At 45.2% G+C, this 14,353-nt stretch overlaps 1 protein-coding gene across 1 annotated transcript in view; it reads right to left on the bottom strand.

The window, feature by feature from the left end:
- Positions 1-14,353, bottom strand: part of LOC103381918 (zinc finger MIZ domain-containing protein 1-like) — a 70,187-nt gene that overhangs the window by 7,272 nt on the left and 48,562 nt on the right. Inside the window, exons 5-8 of the mRNA XM_025057282.1 lie at positions 1,619-1,754; positions 1,127-1,241; positions 295-512; positions 25-155 (exon numbers count right to left, since the gene is read on the bottom strand). Of these exons, the coding sequence (XP_024913050.1) occupies positions 25-155; positions 295-512; positions 1,127-1,241; positions 1,619-1,754 (600 nt within the window). The remainder of the gene's footprint in view (positions 1-24; positions 156-294; positions 513-1,126; positions 1,242-1,618; positions 1,755-14,353) is intronic.

A 14,353-nucleotide genomic window follows, 5' to 3' on the forward strand; every position in this document is an offset into this window, starting at 1 on the left:
CCGGGTTGCCCGCGGAAGGGGGGTTGGCCCCGGCGCCGCCCGCCGCGACTGCTGCAGCGGCGGCGGCAGCAGCAGGCTGGGCAAAATCCGAGGGAGGACGAGAGTGGGGAGGGATGCCCATCGAACCAGGTCCTGCGTTGGGGCCTCCTGGGTAGCTGTAAAAAGAAGCAACATCTCATCAGAACTGATCAGAAGTCATTATGTGGGAAGATGGCAATTAAGTGTGAGTTACTTTTTTTTTATTGCTGACATTTAATCTAGAGACTGTAATAACACACACTAATGTCCACTTACTTTCCACCAAAGCCTCCTCCTCCGGGGTAGTTGGGTCGTCCGTACATGCCTTGCTGCATGTAGCCCTGGTTGGAGTTGCCTTTGTTAGGGAACTGCTGCTGAGGCCCAGGGAACTGAGGCGAGTTCATTCCTGGATTGTTTCCAGACATTCCTGAGCCCATAGGGTTGCCACCAGCATTCATGGGATTGTTGTTGCTGGCCATGGGATTACCCAACACCTGATGGACAAAGACACAGTCAGCAGTCAGCAACATTCAACAGACTGCATCCTGCCAGCATGAGTGAAAACATTAAGTTTCACACATATGACTTGAAACAAGGATATACAGTTTATTAGCTTCAGCTCAAACTGTTATTTTTACATGGAGGAGAGGGAAGAATTGCCCCCAGTTGGCAAATGTTGCCTCTTTTTTATCATCTATTCCTTATAGATCTATAACACCGCAAGACTTTTGAACTGTATCTCTACCTAAGTACAAAGTATTCAACGCTGAAGGAAATATACTGTCATACTACTTCCTTTCAACTTTGAATAAAAGGCACTAATTTTAGCATGTGACCAAAATAATTCTGCAAATACAGTTTGTTGCCAGGTAAAAGCTCTGCTCCCAAACTTAGAAAATACAAGGTATGCTGTAAAAATACACTCTCTGTTTCTGTGGTCTGAAATAATGCAGCATGTACAATTTGAGGAGTGACTTTTTCCCCCCCGTTTTCTTAGTGGTCGCTAGGTGGTATCCAGTCCAGAGCCTTCTAGTGGCAAGATTGTATAAAGTCAGATATCCTGTCAGCTACAGTCCACTCAAAGAAACTTTGCGGTAAGGAAACTCACCTGGCTCTGTGAGGTGTTGGTAACGCCCCAGACTGTGGTCACCACGGACAACGAACCTGGAGGCTGATTGGCGTTCTGTTGCCAGGGAACTGAGTCGTAGGGAAACGACCCATCTCTGCAAGAAATAAATCAGTCTGAACTAAAGTAGTGTAAACAAAATGTGCCTTGTGTCACAGCGTTAATATCAGAGCTACGACCAAAGACATAGAAGGGAAGAGGTTTTATTAGTAAGGCTATAAATACAAGGATGTTGTGTGTTGTAATTATTAGACACGTCTCTGAGGTCCAGAGAGTTCCTCTCTGTCCCCGTGGACTGCTATAAGCAGTACTGTAGGTCTGGCAGGTTTTCTGGTCACTGATCCATGAGGAACACTGGCTTTATGTGGAGAAGAAGGGCTTTCCCCGAGGGCACAGTGTGTTCGTTCACACACACACACACACACACACACACTCACATGCAGGCCAGTAAAGTACAGCAGTGTGAACACTGACCCATGTGAGAGGCTGGGCTTCATGGAACTCATGGGGGGCTGCATGGGCACTTTTCCAGGTGGCTCGTTCTGTCTGTTCTTCTGGTGACGGAGGAGGAGGAGGCGGCCCAGCTCCTCACACCACGAGGACAGGAGGGCTGGAAAAGAAAGGAGAAAGAGTGTAGTGGTGGTAGAGAAACAACCGCAGAGGTCACTGCACACCACAAAAAGTATGACACAGTTTCAAAACTTTTACTTCAGAATAACAGTATGTTAGTCAGAGGAAATACACAAACAGCCAACAGGCCTGTCTCTGAACTTCATGCTATCAATCAACTGACTGTAAGTCAGTGATTCCCAACCCCTGTCCCGTGGCCCACCAGTGTGCTGTGAGAGATCATTAGGTGTGCCGCGAAAAATTAACCAATGTCACTTAATTGGTCCTCTCTTCCAGCAGATGGTTATTAAAACTAAAAAAAGATAATCAGAGCTGTTGAAGAAGATCTTTGTGAGTGTCTTTCTTCAATTCCTGCCACTATATGAGCGTTGTCTTCAACTAAACAGGAGTACATTTTTAGTAAGTTTAAACTAAAAGTATATTATATATACTTATATAGATTTTTGTTTGGTGGTGTGCCGTGGGGTTTTTCCTGATGATATATATGTACCGTGGCTCAAAAAAGGTTGGGAAACACTGCTGTAAGTGATAGTTTAACTACGATGGGCAGAGGTTCTTATTTTAAACTAGAATTCTTAGAAATAAAGTAGCTGTGAAGCTCCTCTCTGTTTAAATGGTCATTTCTGTTTTACTCCAAAATTATTAGACAAAAAAAAGAAGCAAAAGTATTTGCTTAGTCATTGAAACTAGGATGTCTTTATATATATATATATATATATATAAAAAATCAAAAATCAGACAATGGTGCAGCAACAAAGACACCAGCCTGAGTCCCATACGTCACTGCTGCGCTCTACCACTAGGGTTCACTCTGGGCCCGCAGATGAACCCCAGCCTGTCACTCCCTCTTTCCACCTCCCTACCGACCACACAGTCAGGCAACCGCCACAGAGAGGGCATCTGATCTGATCAAAATCAAATGTGTTTCATCTGCAGCACATGTTTTTGTACTGAGCAAACTGCAAAAGTCTTCTCCCCCCCTTTTCACTCAATCTTTCCTCCCTCTGCTCCTCCTGGTGGCCTCCCTCTGCGGTGCCACAGGAGAGAGGGAATGTGGATTCAATCAAAGAGCAGGGCAGCCACCACCTCTGTGATTCACAGTACTTGTAGGCTGAGCGGAGGAGCGAGGGAGGGGACGGATGGGAGCGACAGAGCACTTTGTGATTTCAGCTGCAGTTTGCTCGTGAAAAAGCCACGTCAATATGACAGCAGACAGCGCAGGCAGATTCGCCCACCCTGCTGTTACATGCAAGGATGGCCCACCAGTGCACACATCACAAAGAGATGAAGAGAGGGAGGGAGAGAGAGAAGGAGGTGGAGAGGGAGAGAGAGAAAGGTTGAGTTTGTCAGTGAGCGAGGAGACATCAGGCTAATGGGGCCGATGGGAGGAAGGAACAAACAAAAGCTTCTGACTCCCATCACAAACATGGCAACCCAAAGATTTGACCGTACATAAGTGCTTGCAAACAGAGCAACCAGCCCAGTGACACACTCTCCCTCTCTCCCACACCCGCACACATTTACAAATACACACACACACACACATTGAGGTAACACAGACAAGGCATGAGACGTCCTCCGAGTGCGGCGAATTTTCCGAGGACAAACCAGCATTTCTGCATCAGTACACAAACACACACCTTCTCCTCTCAGAGCATGGCACCCAGAAAGGCAGCTCCTCTCTTTTCATTTGAACACTGAGCACACCAGCATTGCTCTGTAAAAAGATGAGGGCTGGAATACAAAAGACATGTACAGATGGTGCCAGCAGTCTCTCTCCTCTCCTCTCCTCTCCTCTCCTCTCGTCTCCTCACCTCTCCCTCTCCCCTGCCTCCACTCCCTCCCGCTCCTTTAAAAGCAGCATGTGGCTGAGGCATAGAAGCAGCTGGGTTTTTCTTCCTTCCCACCCGCTCATGCTCCCTCTCTCTTTTTTTTCTTCTTCCTCCTCTTTCGTTCCCTCCCTCCCTCCTCTTCTTGGCACGCAGGTGCCAGGAGACAGGCTGTGCTGTTCCTCTGGAGGATTGATCCGACTTTACCGCGGCGGTGCTTTTGGGAGACAGAAAAAGGCCTCTCAGGTGCTTCTCTCTGACAAATGCCACAGTTACAGACTGGTATTAATTAAATACAGCCAGCTAATAGCTTTATGAGTTTCCCCATCAACGTCATGTAGCGTTTCAACAGTTTCCCTCTCTGTCAACACATCTCCATCTGATAGAAAGAGATTTCAATTCGAGGGCCTGGCGACCAGCCAGTGTGTTACAGCTCAATTAGCTCCCATTATTCTCTTCAAACAAGGGCTAGCTTGCACTTCGTCTATGTTGATAAACACGTCTCCAAAATGTATCTCTTTGCTGTTTGCACTGCGAGGCCGTCTGGCGAAGGGGGACGCCGTGCCTGGTTCACGCTGAGGACGACATCAACAGCCGCAGGACAAAATCAACAACCACAGTATCGAGCTGAAGTAACAATATATACCCGAGAATGAGGGAAAGAAGGGGAGGAACGCCAGAGCAGCTCCTTAAAAAGGAATTATTCTTCCCCACCATTAAATAAAAAAGGGCTTATCACAGCAGAAAATTACCACATCCACTGAGCACCGACATGTTTGGGAGGAGACACACTCTGTCATTGACTCCCAGGATAAACCTCAGGTTTCATGTGACAGGAGGAGGAAGAGTCAACCAATATCGTTCTTCACTCAGCCGTCTCCTAGGACAGAGGGGAAGAGAAACACTTAAGTATTAGTGCTTGTCACCTCCTGTTTTACCACAGCCAGGCCTTGAATGGACTCATCCCTGTCCCACTCTGAGAGGAGGCCAAAACTGGAAATGATCCTCTCAAGAGCAACTTCATCCGAAGCTCCGACCACTCCGACCGAGTGAATTAAAGTGCTGTTTTGTTGCTGCAGAGCATCTTTCTGTTTACACTGGTCTCCCTGGCGGCAATTGTTCTCCATCCTCCATAAGGAGAGGAGCCCTCTCTGTTTGCCTTGTAGATAGTCCCAGGGGCCCGGCCCAGTCTGAGCCATATTGATATTCTGGTGCTCAGCTGCACAGCCTGATGGTCAGTCATGGCGAAGGGCGGTAAATGCATCTGCTGGGACAAGATGGGTGGGTTCAATAGTCGGGCCTGCAGCTCCAGCTCCGGCTTCACCCACTGTCACGGAGCCCGTGAGGGGAGGGGGAGGATAGCAACATGACAAATGACATTGACTCCATCTCTGACAGTTGTTCAATGTTCTTCCCAATGATAATGCTCCCCCAACCCACCTTTCACTGACAGGAGGCACACAGATAAACAGCACTGAATAAAATCCCTGATTCTTTTTGCTCCTGTGAACCAAAAGCCGACCTCTACATTCAAGGGTCAGTCCGGCCAAATCACAAAAAAAAAAACAAAAAACACATTTCCTCTCTGACATGTAGTAGCTGCTATTTGTCAATGATTTGAATCTGTCAAGAGAAAAAAAAACATCTATTGTTTAAAAAAAATCCCCCTTCAATATCTTTATCTTACATGACAGTAAATAAGAGGGTTGTGCAGTTTAAAAATTGATTTTTATCTTGTGTGTCCAACAATTTTATCACTGTGTGCAGAGACTCTGTTGCTACGACGTCCCAGGCTGCTGCAGCTAAAAACATCATAAAACACAATGGGAAGGTACAGAAAAAAACTCATCATATTCACTACGGGGTAGTGAAATTGGTAATACGCACCACATATGACGTCATCTCTACTGCAAATACTCATCAGAGGCTCAGACGCCCATTCCCACAGTTACTATCACCAACTTGGCCAACGCAGCACTGTAATCACACACCTGCAGTGTATTCTTTATTGTCTGTCAACTGTTATGAAAATGATAAATCACCCTAGATGCTTTATGTATCAATGTGACTCCTATTCATTGCCGGTGTCAACTATAAATCCATCCGCACAAAGAAATAGTCCCTGTAAAAGCTGAAACCATGTACGGAGACTGATGACTGTGTCCAACTGTGAGTTTCACGGTTTTTAATGCAATGTTGACACCAACTTTTATAGCTGATGTACATGAGATGTAACATAACCATGAGAAGTGAGTGAATGACTGCACATGAGCGCCACCTGTGGAAAAACAATACTTCAATGCGCCAGTGACGGATATTGTAAAACAAAAAAGTCACTTTTCTCACCCAGTCTCTCTGTTTTGTTTTGTTTTGTTTTTTTGGGGTGGGGGACGCAGCAGGTAAAGCAGATGCCAAGGGCTCTTCTGACTCCCCTCCTCTCCTCACCCACCATCTCCCTTCCTCCCATCCCTGTATCTAACAGACACCTGCTCCCTTGTCAACCGTGGACTCCCACTTGGCACCGGTCACTAATGTCCATGCAAACATACAGTACACATCCTGTCATCAAATCATGGTGCCATTATGGTCAGTGCTTTGTCACAGGTTCCCACATGAAGTGTAACAACGGAGGCCTTCTTCTGCTGTTAACGTGTCAAAGAGAATCACGACCCCCGAGCTGCTTGTTTGAAGACATTTAGCCTGGAGGGCTGAAAGGAGAACAAAGACCATGAGCAAACTAACAAGAACGTCTGCAGTGGGCTGCACTCTCTGGTTACTGAGGGAGAGCTATTCACTTTCTTTTCATCCCTCCCCCTTCTCGCTACGGCCAGAAAGGTTTGAATGGACACAAGCCTCCTGCTGGCCAAAGTCAATTAAAATAAAAGAGAGTCTCGGGAGCCTGAGTATCCCTGGTTACTAAAAACACCCAAAGAAGGAGCCCGGGCAAAACAGCCACCTTTAGTTTGAGCCAAAGAATGTCTCACCTCTGAAGCTCTCATGGAACTTTACAAAAAAAAAAGAGAGAGACTTTCTTCAGATATATACGGCTTTGTGAAAAATTTGGTTACAAAGGCTGCTTATGAATGGCCCAGGTGGTGGCAAACAATCCAACTACTGGCCGGATTGTAAATCATCCCCACTCTGCCTGGCGGGTGGCAAAGAGCCACACTCTCTGCATGGATGCCCACCTGGCAGCCATGAAACCTTTCTTTGTTTCCACACAGATGCCACGAATTATTCATCGATGCCAATTTTGATAATGAAGCGCGAGCGACTCGTCCGCTGCGCTGCGCTGTGTTTCACGCAATAAAAAATAAATAAAAAAAGCACAGGTGAAGCAGGTGATGGACGTTTTAATCTGCGGCACGCCACAATCCATCTACACCTTCATGCATTTGGACATGAACAGGTCAAAGCCTACATGTGTTTGGCTTTACACACCATTTTTACTTCATCATTCACCTTTTCAGCCTGCTAACAACATCAGCCTGAGATTGATTACAACCTGCGCGTTGTAAGTCTATTAAGTGACTTCATTAGCTCTGTGGCTATGCATTTATTATTGGCTGGGTTCTTTCCTGACATATTTTGAGGTTGAGTGATGTTTCCAAAAAGCTGATGAAGTGGGAAGGATGTGTGAAGTGGCGACATGTGAATGTTACGGCTGTCGTGAAGCATTACTACCATCGTATCTCTCCGCCTGTCCCTTCAATATATGCAGATTCCTGACGCCGAGAGGAATACGTCTTCAGAAAAATGAAAGTGAGTATTTAGCAGCTACATAGTGTGGATTGACAGAATTAGCAGCACCAGTTACAAAACAGCCTGTCTATTTAGGCCAGACAGCTGCCTCCTGTCTGCACTTCATCTCCCTTTGCCGCTGCTTTTTTTTTTTCTTCTCACATTATTCCCTCTGCTCAGCTCTCTCTGGGAAGTCATGATGCTGGAGACTTGTCAATGACTACTCAGGCCCGTTGCCTCATGGGGAGCCAGACTTGCTGGCTAGGTTTTATGGCCCATTTCAGAGCAGCCCCAGCTTAAATACAGCCTCCTGCTGGCCACATGGCCACAATGTCGTGCCATGTCCATCCGACTGGGAGAAGAGGTTGGGGGGAAGAGGGGGAGTGCAGGAGCTCTTGGAGTTGTGCCAAAAAGGTTTTACCGTGACCGCGGGCGTATGTGGCCGTGTGAAGGCAGGCGACATGAGGAGGAAGAGAAAATGCAGGCAGATTTGGTGTTTGGTTGGTTTCCTTTCTTGACATCCTGCGTTTCTATGTCGCAAAACCAAAAACCTCTAAACGCTGCAGCGAGACGCTTACCTCACTGCCCCTAAACCTCCGACTGCTGCCATCACACTAAATTCACCAGTGAAACATCCACATCCGGATCTCTGCACATATTTGTGAAGAAAATAAAAAATAAAATGTCAAAGATAAGCCACTTACACATAAGTGAAATCTGTGTTTCCAGATTCCCACTGGAGATAATCCTGTGTATCTTTTAAGGAAAACCCCTTGGCACTGCGGCCAAATACCAACTGGAATACGATATGACGTCCTATGCTACAATCATGAGACGGTTTGTCAGATCTAATCACCCTGACTGTCATTTCTTGGCTGTGGTTACAAAAAACCTCTGGAAACAGGTCACTGCTGCAAAAGATAATCTCTCTTGGCAGATCCAGAAAAACCCTTTATTTTTTTTTATGTATTAAAGCTAAACCCCAACACACAAAAAACAAGACGTACTTTTCAGTGTCACGTAAAGCACAAAGGTAAAAAGCCGTGGATTTTCAATCCCCTGGTGAGATTAACAGCTCATGTATTAAAGCTAAACCCCAACACACACACACACACACACACATCTATTCAATCACTAACTGTATGTTACAGGACTTAATGGTGATGATTTGATATCAAGGAACTTCCAAAGCTACATCTCAAGGTATTATTATATCAGGAGCAAAAACCAGGCAACGCTTCATTGTCAAATTGTCTGAGGTCACGTTTCACCTGTCATAGAACAGGAATTTGTCCCACTGAACACATAAAACACATAAAAATATTGTATTTCTGTACTAAAGGTTGCCTTTCTAACTATATAATATTGGTGTTAAGGTGGAACAACCTCCTGTACAAGCCATGGTGCAGCAGTGACCCTTCAACCTGATTCTGACCGCAGCTCCACTCTGACCAGATTATCAGATGAACAGACCTGCACAGAAGTGGATTATGGGAGGCAGACTGTTTTCAGGTGAGTAGGCTGACATTAATGAAGGCCCGGCCTTAAGCTCTTGTCTACAGCCGTACTAATTAGTCACAGAGCAGATGTGCCCACGTCGGTGCCCACCTCAGGGTGCTGGGCAGGCCAGGGAGGTGTCACAGTGACGTGGGCTGGTGACTGATTCACCTGCGACCTTTACACTGTGGGCCCTTTGTCAAAGCCTTCCTTTAGAAGTACAGTAGAATTAGACAGTTTAAAACATTTATTCTATATTTTCGTTTATCACACACATAAAGATGGGGCTCATGTAGATTTTAGATATGTGATACCCTTGGAACACTGTTACTACTCATGTAGATTTTAGATGTGATACCCTTGGAACACTGTTACTATGACCATTCAGGGTACATGAGAAGTAATAAAGCAAACTATTGACACAAGCTGTGTCTTTAATTTAAGTCCATTTATCTTCTTAAATACATGGATTAAAATATTTGGAAGTATTAAATATCAGGGATAGAAATGAGATTTAATGAAACATTTGAAACAGACTTTTTAATCGTCTAGTACAAAACAATACAAAAAATACAAAATTGTAAGTGGAAAGTGTCCTTCTAGGCTTCCATAACACCCCAGACACCCATGTCTGGAGTGTGTTATTATAAAAGTATTTGCTAAGTACATTCCAGAAAACCAAAATTGCAGTAAAGCTGCAGATTAGATAGGTGTGAGCTAAAAGACAGCCAAAAAGAACCGAGGCTGCTAGCTGCAAGATCTGTAGCTAAAGGATATCCAAAAATAAATGAAGGGAAAACTTAAAGCCTACTCATGTAAACCTTCCAGTAAGAAATGACCCAAAAGATTGCTTAGAAAAAAAAAACCTTGAACAATTTAAAGGAAAGTCAGAAAATAGCTACTGTTTGGCAAAGATGCTAATAATCTTTAAAAAATGACTGTTAGCCAAAAATTCCTATCAAATTAACCAAATAGTAACAAAAAGTACCACTATTTTCTATATAAAAACGAACAACCAGACAGGTTTTTTTAAAATTTTTTTATAAATAACTCATTTGCACCAGCCTCTCTGATGCTTGTTGTCCCAGTTTGCTCGTTAAAATTTCATCACTCTATTTGCACTCTGATGTAAGCTTTGTTCACAACTCTTACTAACTGCTGCTTCGTACAAATTAAAGGGTGGAGGCATAATTAACATGCAAATCAACCAAGAGGAACAAGGTATAAAGGGAGATTTATAAAGCCTTCACTAAACATCGGCGCGAGCGACGACCGCAGGCAGGATGATTTAACGTGTGCGACATGCTCCACTGTTTGAAACACAACACAAAAGCAACGTTCTACGTCTCCTTCTAAATGACCCAAAGCACAGCTGATGTCATTCCATGTACAGAATGGCGACACAGGTTGACAACAGTGTGATGAGGTGGTTGGTTAGATTCAGCCAGTGTTTATGGATTTACCGGGCGGCGCCTTAACACGGAGAGTACCTGAGTCAGAACGACACCTCCTGCAGCAGCTGGATTCTGTAGGGTTCAGATGTGACATTTTACTGCACAGTATAAACACATCTTATCACACTCAGGGATGGACAACGGGACATGGGTGGACAAGTTGTTGATACGTTTAAATACAGAGGGAGGAAAAAGTTATTTTTTAAATTTATTCTCTCGTCTACTGATACTCCAGTCCAGAACATCCTGGACAGTTCACCAGTACTGTCGGTCACATATATAGGGGAGGGGTCACTTTATTTGTCAGAGGGCCAGAATTTCTCTGGATGGACCCCTTGGGGGCCGGACTCTGAAATAAATTGAAATAAAAGTCACAGTTTTGGCCAATGTTCAACTCGAATACACATTTGATATGATCTCGCGGACCAAAAATAATTCTACTGCGGGCCAGATTTGGCCCCCATGCCTGAGTTTGGCACGTGTGCTCTAGTCCAACGCAAATTGTGTTACATCATAAAAGACAAATGACTTATTTGAATATCCATCCAGTGTCTGTATTGAACGACTGATTTCTATATCAAACACGACCAAAATTCTATCAGAGAGCAGAGTTGTTGACAACTTTGTACACCAAGAGCCATACAAAAATAGACCTTGACAATCACATCTCATTTGTAACTTTACACCCAAAGTCCCAGAGTCGTGTCTCACACTAGACAATAATGCATAATTACCTAAATGAGGCCTTAACTGTGCAGCTTTACAAAATCCTTCTCAGGGAACAGAAAGCAAAGACAATAACAAAGAGCTGCCAAAAACACTGTGCTCTGCTCTTCTCCCTGGTTTCTCTGCCAGTGTGGCCCAACATTGGCTGACGGCTGCCGCGCTTAGCTGCAAGAGTCGCACGGAATTAGGTTCAAGTTGTCAGTGCAGATGCTCATTAAGACCGATCACAGCTCTTCAAATGTGTCGAATTGTTAGCAACTCTAAAGCAAAAGGCAGTAATGTTGTTTACTGACAGATACGTTCTTCCACTTCTTCTCTGTCATTTTAGATCAGGAAACAAAAGAATATATTCATGTACTGAGAGCTAAACTTGTGTGGACAATTATCTAAACTCCTTCGGATTCATTGGATGAAAAATATTTCTTAAGTGACCTTGAATAATTAAATAATAAAAAGCTAATCTTTCACTTAATTTATCTTATGCTTAATTAAATTAAAATTTTCAATTTTTCAGGGTCATGGGGAGGTGATATCCCATATCCCGAAAGTCATTGGGTCGGGGTGGGGTTGACCAGTCCATCACAAACAGCTCGTATCAATGATTAATTTAGATTAATTGACCAAATCCAACGGGGAGAAAATATTGTGGGTCTCAAACACATGATATTCTGACTGTAAGGCAAGACACCTAACCACTCCTCCACTGTGTGACCTCCAAAGCAGCAGCATTATGTGACACTGCCTTGCATTTTGGTGACTGTGCATATATATAAATATATATATATATATTTAATAATACACCTCTAAGAGTTACTGACTTGGTAGCAGTACTTACCCCTCTGGGCCAACAACATCACATGTTCTGCTCTAACAATGGTTAAAGGAAGGTCACTGACTAGCTGTGTTTTGGCCAGGACACAAATATAACACTGATGTACTGCAGTGAAATATATTTTTCAAGGTATTTGGATGGACGTCTGTGGTTCATGGGTACAACTTGATTGCCTCTAAAACAATTATTTCAGACCTTCTGTAGTCGTTTACAGCATCGACCAAACAGGTGCTCGTTAGTCAAACTCACATCAGACGCTCATAGATATCAGAGGAGGTGAAACTAGTGTTTTTCTGTGTGTCTCTGCAGCGAGTCTGTGCTGTGTGACACTGAGGGGAGTGGGTGTGATAAACTGCCAAGTGTCTCGGGGAAAATGCCGCCTCAAGTAGGTCAGCCCGACTCACACAGATAATCAAGGCCATTTTGACCCTGTGTGTGTGAGCTGTAAGTGGGTCAAAAGCAGCAGTCAGCTGCTGAAACTCTATCACGCGGGTCACCGCCAGGCACTCGTCATACTGTCAGAACCCATTCCATTGGTTTAAGTCATGGCAGCGTGCCCATCTGCACCTACAGTAACCGGCGCAGAAACCAAACACACTGTCTGTGTGTGTGTGTCTTCACTCTCCAGGGATGAAATAATGTAAAGTTGTGTGTGTGGCAGCTCCTTCTCCCTCGTGTCACAGGAAACACTCGTGATGTGCAAACACAATGGTTTGTTGCTGTTTTCTCCTTCTGACAGCTCCACAGATCTCTTCTACACTCAGACGCATCACATGGACCCCTAATGTCAAGAACATCCCCAGTGTTTCCACACTCTTCTTCTCTGACTTCAGGCAGCGGTGAGCGGAGGCGACTTGTGACTAGAAACATGTTTTTAAAGCACAAATCTGCAACAGCAGAACAGAAGCGAAACAGGGCAGTCTTAATCTTTGCACTAGTGAAGCCAGCAGCTATTTTAAAGCTTTCTCTCACTCTGCGAGTCTCTCCCTCCCTCCCACCTTCCTCTGCTCTCTCTAACATTCTACCTCCCCCTTCCTCTCTTTCTCCCCTTGTTTCCCTCGGTGTCTCAGGGCAGCAGCTTCTCTTCGTTTTTTTCCCCTCTCCTCTCCTCTCTCCCTGCGTGTCCAGTGACTGACTGCACAATACGCATCAATTATTCATGACTGCTCTCTCTGTTTTGCAGGCAAAACCAATCACAGATGGAGTCATTGCTAATGGGCTCCTGCTGTACTTGCCACCGGCTTCTTTGCACTCAAGCAACAAATACCCCAGAGACAATGAGAGGGAAAACAGGGATAAGCTGTTAAAAAGAAGGAGGGGCGGGGGGGGACTTCATACAGCACCGGTGGCCATGAAGAGAAAAAACAAGGAGGACACACACACACACAGAGACAGACATTTGTGGTCAAAGACGGAGGAAAGGTACGTGGAGTCACAAATAATTCAGCAAGAGTGGAGGCAAGGCTCCTGCAGCAGCAAAGGGTTAAAGAGAGGAAGGGGGGAGGGAGTGGGGGAGGTTGGTGAGAAAGAGAGAAGGAGAGAGGGAGAGAGGGAGAGAGGGTGAGAGGAAGAGAAAGTGCATGGAGAGAGGAAGAGTGAGAGAAAACCAAATGCTTATCTCCTCACCTCCGATGTATGCAGCTGTTATTGATGTATCTTCCTTTTCTGTCTAGTGATCCATTGCTTGCTCTCCCAATACACACATCACACAGAAGCAGCCACAGCCACTTCGCCAGAAGGGAGAGAGGGAGGGGAGGGGCGGGTGGGGAGGGAGGAGAAGAGAAGGGAAGAGGTGGGGGGGGGGGATTGCAGGCAGCTCACATTTCAAACTTGCAAAGGAGGGCGGGGGGTGCCTAATGTGCTAGACAGCCTGCATCTTGGCCCCGGTCCAAGGCAACGAGTAAAAGAGCAGCTTCACATCAATTCATTTAAAGTACGGGTTTGTCATGTGATGCACCGCAAGTCCTGCAGAAAGGTGACGGCGGACACGGAGCAGGTGAGCATACGTGGCGCGGTGATTTCAGAACCGTTTCCGTGCCCATACAGTCGGCTCGATCCGTCAAACTACTCATTGTAATTAAGGGCTATGAAGGATGAGGGGAAGGAAGGAGGAGGGAGCGGGAGGTTGGGCTTTGTGGCTTCTCCTCGTGCAGAGAGGTTGGGATCCAAAGAAGGAGGGGCCAATTAGAGCACATTTGTCTATCAGCACCCACGAGCCCGGCTGAGCTTTTGGATAAATAATTACACAGCTATAAAACATGTAAACTGTGGGCAGACACACCACCTGAGGCAGTCTGGGGCATCATTGTCATCCGCAAATAAAAATACTTGCACTCTGCGGCAGCAGCACAGTCAGTGCAAGTGTTAAATTAGTGCAACTCATCTGTGGCTTCAAAGCAACAATGAGCTTTTAATCAGAGGCATCAGGTCGGGTGGAGATTGATTTTTTTTTTACATGTAAACATCCTATTTTGCTGTAAATTAAGGAGAGCCATATGGG

Source organism: Cynoglossus semilaevis, chromosome 8 (genome assembly GCF_000523025.1).
Source record: "Cynoglossus semilaevis isolate Cse_v1.0 chromosome 8, Cse_v1.0, whole genome shotgun sequence".
NCBI classification, from domain to species: Eukaryota; Metazoa; Chordata; class Actinopteri; order Pleuronectiformes; family Cynoglossidae; genus Cynoglossus; species Cynoglossus semilaevis.